Raw genomic sequence first — 11,569 nt, 5'->3', positions numbered from 1 at the left:
AGCTGTCCATAAATGCAAGTTTTTCAGGACTGCTAAGGACGAATGGGCACAAAGTGCTGACAACTCAGCGGGTCAGGCAGCATCTGTGGAGAACATGGACAGGTGACGTTTCGGGTCGGGACCTTTCCTCAGACTAATTCAGGTGAATTTGAGGACAGGGTGGAAGTTCACTGGGGAGGAGCACGGGTCCTCCGGCGGGTCTGAGCCGCGGGTCCTCCAGCTGGTCCCAGGTATTCTCTTGCCTCGGTGCGGCGGCGGCTCGTCGGCACGAATGACGCGGGCTCCCGGCATGCCCCGGCCGGTTGCTGCCCAACATGGCGGAGGGCGGAGCGGCCGAGTTAGAGACGCAGCGCACTGACACGGCGGCGCTGATGAAAACCCCGCTCAAGAAGGGTGACACCTGGTGAGGACGGCGCTGGGGGGGCGGGGGTTGTCGGGCCGGAGAGGCCGGAGCGCGGCGCTTTACAGGGGCTCGGCCCAGCGGTCAGTCAACACTGGGGCGGCCCTGGATGGCGGGCGGACAGAAGGACGGGCGGGGCTCCCTCCCTCTCTCTCATCGCAGCCGCCAGATCCCCACGGGGGTGTCCACACCCGGGGAACACTGGTCCCCTCGACGGGCTGCGGGGAACCGCCATCGGCGCCACTTGTTCCCCATGGCTTCTCATGTTGTCTGATTAAAAACCTTCCGCCCCAGAGGCTGGCGGTGGTTGAACAACCCTGGTTCTCGAGAAACGGATTGGAGGGAGAGGAGACAAGAGGCTGTACAAATGCTGGAATCTTGAGCCAAACACAAAGTGCTGGTGGATCCATTTTCAGCGGGCCAGGCAGCATCGGTGCAGGGAAATGGACAGGTCTGATCTGTCTTCAGACACACTGGTTAAGAGTGTTTTATTGTCATGTCCCGAAACTGAACAATGACGTTCTTATTTGCAGCAGCACAACAGATATGGTTTGGGGGGGGGGGAGAGGGGGAGAATCTGGAAAGATCATGTGATTTGGAAAAAGCTCATGTCATTAGAGCAGAATTAGGCCATTCGGCCCATCAAGTCTACTCCGCCATTCAATCATGGCTGATCTATCGCTTCCTCCCAACCCCATTTCCTACCTTCTCTCCATAACTGCTGACACCTGTACCAATTAGGGGAGGTGGGGCCAAGTGAACAACCAGTGTTGGTTGTTCAATTGCATCATTACATACATCGCCTTACCTTTCCTTACCTGGTGAATACACTTGACATAACCTCCCGCCACAAATAGAGACATAGAAAAATAGGTGCAGGAGCTGGCCATTCGGCCCTTTGAGCCAGCACCACCAGTACCCGTTCCTGCATTTTCCCCATATCCCTTGATTCTGTTAGCCCTGAGAGCTAAATCTAAAGCTCTCTTGAAAATATCCAGTGAATTGGTCTCCACTGCCTTCATAATTCTGGGTGAAAAGGTTTTTCCTCATCTCAGTTCTAAATGGCCTATCCCTTATTCTTAAACTGTGACCCCTGGTTCTGGACTCCCCCAACATGGGGAACATGTTGGTTTAATGAAAAACCATTGTCGTAATGTCAGAAGCAAATTGGACACAGAAAGGCTTGTCATCATATGTAGCCTTTGCTTGGTGAAGAGTGTTTAATTGTCATATATACTGACAACAGAACAATTAAATTCTTACTGCAACAGAGTAACAGGCCCATAAACACAATGCAAACAACTGAATAAATAATGAAGAATAATCAATATTATTAATTGTAATACTAGTGAGGGGGGTAATGAAGTCTGTAGTGCAATCAAAGACCCAGTCCATAGAAGTTAATAGTTGCTGAGGTTAGTGTAGTGTGGAGTTCAAAAGCTTGTTGATTGCTGAGAAGAAGCTGTTCTTGAACCTGGTATCCAGTTTCAAGGGCTCTTGTACCTCTTCCTGATAGTAGAAGCAATATGAGAATGTGACCCCACAGGGTGGAGTAGGTGTTTGATATTGGCTACCTTTTAGAGGCAATGCCTCCTATAGATTTCTTCGATGGTGGGGAAATCAATACTTGTGATGGACCAGGCAGCATCTACCACTCTGGTTGATGCAAGAACTAGCAAGGATAGTGGCTGAACTCTCTCTATTGCATGTTTGCCTGGGATTATTTTAACCTACACCGAAAAGAAAGACAAATAGGAATTCCTGTTAAGGCTTTGAAAGCTGCTGATTGATCTGAGACATGGGGAACAAACTAACCCATGCATGCATACATTTTCACATTGAACACAGGATGACCTGTCACTCTCGAACATATTAAACATAGTTTTATTGGAGTTTGGGCAATCATCTCTCTCTTCTCTATTTTCAAACTGGGGAGATTTAAAGGTATAGTTAAATATTTTAACAATATTATCAAAGTATGCCGCAGTTACGATTTATATTGTCAATTGAAAACCAGCAAATTGAAATGTAAGCAGCAAATTCCTTTAATGCCCTCAATGTTCTAAAGTGTTTTGCAGAATTTGAATTCTGTTCCTGATTTGAGATTTCAATGAGAGAATTGGAATTTGTTTCAACATTATGTGCAAATTTGATTCGCCCATCATAACATTTATTGCAACACCACCCAGTGGATTTTAGTTTTAGAGATACAGCATGGAAACAGGATCTTTGGCCCACTGGGTTCACACCAACCATCGAGCACCCGTTCACACTAGTCCTATGTTGTCCCACTTGTTGGAAAAAAAATCTTAAATCCAAGCAAAAGGAAAACATAACGCTGAGGATTGAGGTTGAAATCATTGCCAAAGAGATGCATTGGAAGTTTTTTTTTTTTAAAGGAGCTGGTGAGATCTGGGAGTGTGATCATTGTGGGAGAAATGCTGTTAATATTGAATAAAAAGTGAAACAAATAGCAAGCCAGTGTTAAAAGAGGATACGACAAGTCAATGAAAATCAGAAAACTGCAGATGCTGGAAATCTGAAATAAAAGCACCAAATGCTGGAAATGTAGGGAGCATCTGTGGAAAGAATTAATGTTTCTTCACCCATGTGGACTCTTGTACTTCCCACAGCCGCTGAATGTTTTCATCTTATGAGTGAACTTGGCTGGTGCCATTTGGCACAGTGGGAGTAATGGAGCATTTTGGAAAGTGGGATGGCAGCTGTGAAGTTTTGACAAAGTTGTGATTTGTAAGAAGCTGATGTGAAAAGTTGGCAAGAAAGTATTGCAGAATCTTGGCCTTTATGGGGAGTAAATCTTTCCATCTTATCCCCATTCTCCTGCCTTCTCCCTATAACCCATTTCACCCTTACTAATCAAGAACTTCATGCCTTCCTGCAGGATTTGTATGACATCTGAGGATGGTGAATAACAGTTTGTCAAATTTATGCTTCAATAAGAGATATTATTACTATCCTGTGCCAATAATTACCATTGTCAAATTCTCACTATCAACTTCCCAAAGGTACCACCATTAGCCAGTAACAGGATCAGCCATAAATTGTGAGTGGGTTAGAGCTCAAAATCTTTACGTGACTCCCCTATAAATAACCCACCTTCAACAAGTATCATTCAATACTCTGGATGAATATACCAAGAACAAAACTCAAGAACTCTGTCTTGCACAAAGCAACCCAATTGATTTGCACCCTTTCACTGCCCTTCTCTCTACTCCCTTCACCACTAATGCAGTACGTGTGAAATAGCGTTCACCAACTTGACAGGGCTCCTTTGTCTGTACCCCACACACCAGTGACCTGTATGGCATGTGGAGTTGCCACCAAAGATCTTATAGCGGATCTTTGGTTGCCACTGCTAAGTCATATATACATCTGGAAATGTGTCACCATTCCATTGCTACGTGAAAAAGTTGGATATTTTTACCTGAAAACTTTTTTTAAATGTTTTTCATGGCAATTTCGATCCCATGCATCCATAGTTGTATTCTACAATTACAAGCTGAATTTTCTGTTCCATTTCACTTTATCTTGTTGCAAGCTAACAACAGGCAATTCTATTCAGAGCGTTCATGCCACTAACACGTAATCTATACAGTTTAGCATAAAATTATGGCACAAGCACAAATCTGTAACCCAAATCAGTGGCGTGAATGCCCCATGTCACTAATTTTTGCCTGTCTGATTTGTTATCGGTAATTCTTGCTATTTTTTAACATGTTCGGATTGTATAAATAAACGGCATAAGAGAAATATGTGTATCATATGTGTACTGTTGAGACTAGTTTCATAAGACATGGTTGTAGTAATTGCCTAAGTGATGGTCAAGATTGGCCAGTCGCACTCAGTGCTGTTGGTGATCATTGGTACTATGCTCCTTTCCCAGCCTCTAGTACAAAATGTTGTTTGACATTTGAGTGTATGAAACATTTTTGGAGATACCCTCCTTTGAGTAAGAAGTTAAATTGATGCCCTGGTCTAGTTAAAGGTATCATGACAAGTATGAAGGAAAACTAGGAGTCAACATTTCTTGTTCAATGTTGACAAGGGTTAAATGGTCATTTGTTCAATTTGAGGAATTTTGTGGCATACTCTCCTTTAATAATCACTGTAGTTCACATTAATTAGTTGAGATGTAAAATTTCTAGGAGTTTGTGGATGCAACAGATGTCAAGTTGTCGAGTGTGACAGTTGTTCTTAGTAATCTTATGTTTTCATCCTAATAGCTTTGTTATTTGAATTTCTTAAACGATTATGGTTATCTACAATAACGTCATTAAACATTGAATTAAAAGTAGTGACCTCATTGTGAAACACGTGCCTATCGAGTGGAGTATTTGGGTGAAGGATTAGTTTCAATTAAAAAGTAGTGGAAAATTGTGTATAGTGAATATCTTGCACTTTTTATAACCAGAAATTCTCATTGCACAAAGTGAAGGGATATAAACTAAGTGGTGTGTACGTTTAAGAGAAGGGAACTACATCAGTCAGCCAAAATTCTTTTTAAAATTTATCTTCACTGATTTTGTTGTATCCTGTTTATGACATGTTATATTTGCTTTTAGAGGAGGCTCTGGCAATATTAGAATCCAGAAACTGCTGATGCTGTATATCTGAAATGAAAAAACATAAAATGCTGGAAACCCTCAGGCCTGGTTTGCTGAGTGTTTGCAGCATGCTCTGTTTTGTTTTATTCCAGCATTATTGGCATGGCTATGCATTGATGTTTGACCTTCAGATAGACGTGTGACTGGAAGTACTAGTGTTTGTATTTGTTATTTGAGAAGATGATATAAGAAAGTATTGGCAATCAGTAGTGATATTCAAGTTGCTCCAATCCTCAATAGTGACATTGAGGACTTAAACTGCGCTGTCTTCATGGTGCTCTCAACAATACATTTTTTTAACAATATGTGTTAATCTTGGGCATTGCAAATAAAGCCAGTGCACCGTGCTATTAATAACAGTACACTTGATAGAGAAGAGTTGGGCAGCCAACAATGTTATCTTATTGTTAACAGTACCTTAATTGGTGATGGTGTAGAACTTTATTTGGAATCTGTTTCACCATGATCCCTTAAGACTAACTTTTAGAGAGGATATTTTTTTCTGTGGTTGCAGCTCAATTTTAAGAACTGTTGTAGTACATGGCCACATCTCGAACAAAGCAATAGGGAAATAAGGGAAAACAAATGGATGTTACATCATTTGTAGTGTAGAGTGGAAATTGACTCAAGATTGAGTAAAAAAAACATAAGATTATTAAGTGTTTGGACACGCTAGAGGCAGGAAACATGTTCCCGATGTTGGGGGAGTCTAGAACCAGGGGCCACAGTTTAAGAATGAGGGGTAAATCATTTAGAACAGAGATGAGGAAAAACGTTCTCTGGATGCTTTCAAGAGAGAGCTAGACAGAGCTCTTAAAGATAGCAGAGTCAGGGGATGCAGGGAAAAGGCAGGAACGGGGTACTGATTGTGGATGATCAGCCACGATCACATTGAATGGCGGTGCTGGCTCGAGTGGCCGAATTGTCTACTCCTGCACCTATTGTCTATTACCCCATTAGCCAAGCTGTGTTTGTTACAATGTGCTGTATATTCCTTAATATTTCATAATGAAAAGGAGCTAGATTGGGTTGTATGTATTTTCTGCAAAACGAGGATCGAGGCTATCATGACATTATATATTGATTGATTTATTGATTACTGTGCTATTGATGGTGAGTCCCTTCAATCAAAGTAAGTCGCGGTTACATTGGAGGATTTTAACAGGTATTGCAGTCAAGTTTGTTGATTAATCATGGGCACTTTATTGCAGTTCTTTTCCCTTTTCTCTCCACATTTTCGATCTCCGACACAGAAATGGCATGACAGGAAGTTAATCTGTTTGCAGGCCTTTGCCAGTAATACACCACTGCCAGCTTTTACTTTTCTCCCATGTTTGTGCTTAATAATTGGATTCTGCTGGGTGCCTTCCTGAAGTGATGTTGCTGAGATGGGTAGGATTTTGTTTATAGGTTAGGTGTGTCGTGCAGGACAGTATTACTTTGGTTTAAAATCATTTTCAAGTGAATGGGCTAATTTATTTTTTAAAGTGACTCTATATGTGCTATCTGATTTTTTAGAAATGTAAATCAGACAGCAACTTTCCAGTAACTGCATATTGGCAGCTAATTATAGATTTCAAGAGGTTGCTTTCTGAGTTGAGATGCTACTCCAGAATATTTGGAATTACTTTGGTAACTCCAAAAGATTTTGATTTGAAATTATCGCAATAGCATTAAGTACCCATCATTTGGAGGATTAGATATCAAAAAAATTACTGCATCCATTCAAGTGTACTTGTAGAGATGGAATTATGAATATATATCCAATGGGGTTGAGAATTACGTTTTACAGGCACAGAATTTCATTTCTTAAGATTTTAATTACTAGGAAATTCATTTTCTCAATTATAATTGTCTTGGAACCTCATCGATCCTTCTCCCACTATATAGTTTGATATTGAATTGCTCGTCTAAATTTCATTTCCTAGTTTAGCTCTCCACATGCTGAGTAAGAATTATTTAAAGTAAGAAGTACGTGTTTGCTGTTCTGTTCTTCCTGTTAGACACTTGCACTAGTTTTGCTATTTTTAACCACTTTTGCAAGAAGGATGTAGTCTGAGCAAGTATAGATATGAACATACGTCTCTTTTTACCATTGAATAATTGGCCAGAGAATCAAGACTGCCTACTTTGAGGATTATGATTGATTTGTATTTATTTTCATTTATGTTTTAGTGGTGAATGTTTCTTTTAGTCCGTTGAAGTATCTTGTATAAACTGTCAGATCTCCTTCTGCTAGATTAATAAATAGGATGAGCATTTGATCAATTTTAGTCAATCTGTTGAGCTATGTCCTCTGCCTCCCATCACAACATCATCTGTTCCAAAGTAATGTCAACACTGTTGAAATTTTGTTTCATGTTTTGACCGTGGTGAGGCACCTCTTGATATTGTTCCTACGTTTACTCTTACCTAGTTTAAATCTAAAATGAAAGTAGGAGATGCTAGATTTTCTACTTTCAGTTTCATTTACTTGTATAGTCTGATTTCAATAAGCGAGTTCGGTATTCCGACTGCACATGCCCAGGTCATAGGTCACTCGCTATAAACATTGTCGGGAGCTGAGCTGCTGTGTTTTATCAGACCTTCATTTCATCCGTATTTTCCAGCTTTGATTCTTCTAGGTAAGAAAATACTGCTTTCAAACTATGAATTAATTGTATTGTTCCTTTGTACAAAGCTACGATTTTATTTTTTTGCTTTATGCTTTGGTGAGTGAGTGAGATTGTACTGCTGCGTGGGTGCAGACCTGCGTTTCGTTCATGGCTGGGGTCGGGCCCGGGTCTCCCATGCTGCGGGCACAGTTGAGTTGCTGCTGGGCCGTCCCCGTCCCGTCCCAGGTGCCCCGTCCCGTCCCTGTCCGGGTGGTGGCCGGAGGAGTCTGGGGTGGCCCTTGGCTGGCGGGGGTTCCGGGGGGGGGGCATTCCCTGGGTTGGTATGGGGCTCCCGGGGGGGGCATTCCCCGGCGGGCCGGGGACCGTCGGCTGCGCCTCTCGCCTTGTCAAGTGGCTGTCGGTTGGCCCCCTCGGTGCCGGCGGAGGCCGAGCGCCAGTCATCGGCGGGGATGCACATGGGGTGCTGCAGTGGCTCGGTGGGACGAGCAACATCTCTGGAGAAGGGTCTAGACCCGAAACGTCACCAATTCCTTTTCTCCAGGGATGCTGCCTGCCCTGCTTAGTTGCTGCAGCGTTTTGTGTGTGTCCCCGTTGATGGCTGGTGCTCGGCTTTCGCAGGTGCTGGAGGGGGTTGGCCGGCGGCCACTGGGTGGGGCGGGGGTGCAACTAGCGGTCCCCGACCCGTCGGGGAGCAGATTCCTTGAGAGTTGGAATGGGGTTGGGCTGGAGTTGGCGCTTCTTCTCCGCGCTGGCTGTGGGCCTGGGCCGCCGCTGCTTCGGGCCGGTATTCCGTTGGTCCGGGGCTGTCGGTTGGCCCAGCCAGGCAGGCGGAGTTGAGCTGGGATTGGCTCTTCTTCTCCGCGCTAACTGTTGGCCCTAGAGTGCCGCTGCTCCGGGCCAGTGTCCTGTCGGTCCTGGGTTGCCCCGGATGTTGCCGGCTGCCCCTCAGGAGGGGGGGGTCCAGTGGCGGTTCAGCCGCACTTGCGGCGCCGGGGACCTGGGTTCGATCCTGGCTGCGGATGAGGTGCGGGTCTGTGCGCGCGCAGGTGGTCCAGTCTCTCCATCTGTCTCCCACTCACATCTGCCCCCTCTCTCTCTCGCTGTTACACCCCGCTACCTGGCACCCCTGTTCCTCAGATTAAATAAATGTTTACACAAAAATTATGAATGAAGATAAGAATTTATACACAGTTTATACAACCAGCGCTTAGTTCGCTGTTTCTTTATCGTGAATGACCTTTGATAAATCCCATGATTCCTTGCGTTTTTCGGAATACCGTACTCGCTTATTATAGTTTGCTTTTTTATATACTGCTCTAAGGCAACTTTTTAAAGTGAGGTACCTCTGCACTGTCATGATTGCTTAAATATCTCCAGTGTATTTAAGTCACTAGAACTACAGTCAAAATTTGGTCTGACTAGTTTGTGCATGATTTCACTGACTTGTTTGATTTACTTCTGTAAATGAAGCAGAACAAAGGACAGTGAATGAGAAGAATGTTCAAATCCTTATACTGGTCTCCAATCAAAGACTGATAACTCAAAGCCTTTTAACACATAATATTAAACAAAACAAAACCAAAAGAAATGTATCGCCAAAATGACCAGGTTATTCCTGAATTAGGTATTGATATTTGTTTACTGTTGTTCTGTGTAGTTGCAGAAATTCACCTCCACACATAACACCTCCCGTCCCATTGAAATTCTTTGTAAAAAGATCAAGTGCACTTTGTAGTTAAGGTGGGGAAATATGCAGCAACATTTGTATGTACCTTTCTCCCATGTACAGTAACTGGCAGAACAATTATTTTTTATGTCCAGATTCTCCTTGTGCCTGCCAAGTTAGGGGTAATTTGCAGTCGTAGGTAAACAATCATTAAAACTTGTCGAATAGTGAAAGGTGGATGTGGAGAGGATGTTTCCACTAGTGGGAGAGTCTAGGACCCGAAGCCATCGCCTCAAAATACCTTAAGAAAGGAGATGAGGAGGAAATTCTTTAGTCAGAAGGTGGTGAATCTGTGGAATACATTGCCACAGACGGCTGTGCAGGCCAAGTAAATGGATATTTTTAAAGCTGTGATTGACAGATTCTTAATTAGTATGGGTGTCAGGGGTTATGGGGAGAAGGCAGGAGAATGGGGTTGAGAGGAAAAGAAAGATCAGCCATGATTGAATGGCGAGTAGACTTGATGGACAAAATGGCCTAATTCTGCTGCTATAACTTATGAACTTGAGAACATGTATTTGGGAGTAAACTGGAGCACCCAGGGGAAATCCACAAGGTCACAGGGAAAACACAAGGAGGTCAGGATTGAGCCTGGGTGGCTGAAGCTGAGAGTCAGCAGCATTTACTATGTCCCATTCTATCCAAGGTGTAAATGCTAACACAAATATGGGCAGAATTTCCATGTGCTTCAGCTCATGTCTTGCCCATCTAAACAGGCAGAGAGTGTTTTGGTTTATCTCAATGTCAACAACATTGTCACTGAAGTAGTCTTGCTGCATCCCTGAAAATTCAATTGCAATTATGTGGAGTCCACAGTCAAGTGCAGTGAGTTGTACTGAATAAGGGAAAATATAAAATAGTGACATACTAAATCTGAAGTAAACTTTAGAAACTTATATTTATGTAAGTTTTTTAAATTGTAAGGAAATTCAAAGGCATAAGGACTGATAATTTATATTTTAAATTTGGATGGATGACTAAACGAAGGGCAAAAACATTAATGGAGAGGGATGGATTTTAGGAATACGAGAGTAGACACAAAATGCTGGAGTAACTCAGCGGGACAGACAGCATCTCTGGCGAGAAGGAATGGGTGACATTTCGGGTCGAGAGGCAGCTTCCCTACATTAATCCATACTTGGGGGTTAAGTTGTTCAGTTGTCATTTGTAGTTGTGTGTTTTGTCAGTTTTAATTATAGTTTGGCAAGATCATTTATTTTTGGTTGATGGAAAATACAATCAAGATGCTTCAACTTTTGTCTCTAAGTTTAAATTCAATAGAAATCATTGTTCACAACAGATGTACATTTAAAGTAATATCTTTCATGTCAAATGTTGTCATGCCACTGACTACCTGTTCCCTAATGTGACTTTGGGCAATATTCTATATTCTCAATTTGAGAGCCATGGATGGCACTTTTTAAAATTAAAAAAAGTTAATTACATACCCCTCCGCTCTTCTCAGTCGGACCGGACCCGCGCGGCCACATGATGCCCGTGCGCCTTAACGGGACCACGAGGTCGCGTAATTTGCGTGCCAAGAACACGTAAGTGGGACAGGCCCTTTAGGTTTAACCATTTATGTTCTGGATGCTTCTCCATCCATGGTCATCAATTCTTGAATTGCCAAGAATCTGAGCTTGGGATTCCGCTCTCTGTATTTCTTTCCTTTTAAAGCATGATTTAGGGTAACACGGTGGTGCAGCTGGTAGAGTTGCTGCCTCACAGTGCCAGAGACCCGGATTCGATCATGACATCAGGTGCTCCCTGTGTGGAATTTGCACATTCTTTTATTTCAGGCAGTTCTGTTTTGTGTGCAAGAGTGCATTTTGTTAACTTTTTCGTTGTCAAGAAAAATAAAGTTTGACTCTCACATAATCCTAAACCATGTAGATTTATTTAGACACAAAATGCTGGAGGGGGCAGAAATGGGTTAATCCAAAACAATTTACCCACACCAGAGATAGACACATAAAGCTGAAGTAACTCAGCGGGACAGGCAGCATCTCTGGAGAGAAGGAATGGGTGACGTTTCGAGTCGAGTCCCTTCCTCAGACTGGTTAGGGATAAGGGAAACAAGAGATATGGATGATGATGTGGAGAGATAAAGAACAATGAATAAAAGCTATGCAAAAATGTAACGATGATAAAGAAAATAGTTAGTAGTTTGTTGGGTGAAAACGAGAAGCTAGTGGGTGGGAGG

At 42.9% G+C, this 11,569-nt stretch overlaps 1 protein-coding gene across 5 annotated transcripts in view; it reads left to right on the top strand.

Moving 5' to 3' along the window:
* The first annotated feature begins 275 nt into the window (after positions 1–275).
* usp15 (ubiquitin specific peptidase 15) overlaps positions 276–11,569 on the top strand; it is a 90,499-nt gene continuing 79,205 nt past the window's right edge. For 3 of the 5 annotated variants that reach the window (XM_033038108.1, XM_033038107.1, XM_033038106.1), the window contains exon 1: positions 276–403. In XM_033038108.1, the coding sequence (XP_032893999.1) occupies positions 315–403 (89 nt within the window). In that variant the 5' untranslated portion in view covers positions 276–314. The remainder of the gene's footprint in view (positions 404–11,569) is intronic. The other 2 variants (XM_033038109.1, XM_033038110.1) reach the window with 2 other exon arrangements.

The sequence above is a fragment of the Amblyraja radiata genome, chromosome 19 (genome assembly GCF_010909765.2).
Source record: "Amblyraja radiata isolate CabotCenter1 chromosome 19, sAmbRad1.1.pri, whole genome shotgun sequence".
Classification (NCBI taxonomy): Eukaryota; Metazoa; Chordata; class Chondrichthyes; order Rajiformes; family Rajidae; genus Amblyraja; species Amblyraja radiata.
The sequence above is the reverse complement of the archived record's forward strand: the minus strand, read 5'-3'. Positions and strand labels throughout refer to the sequence as shown.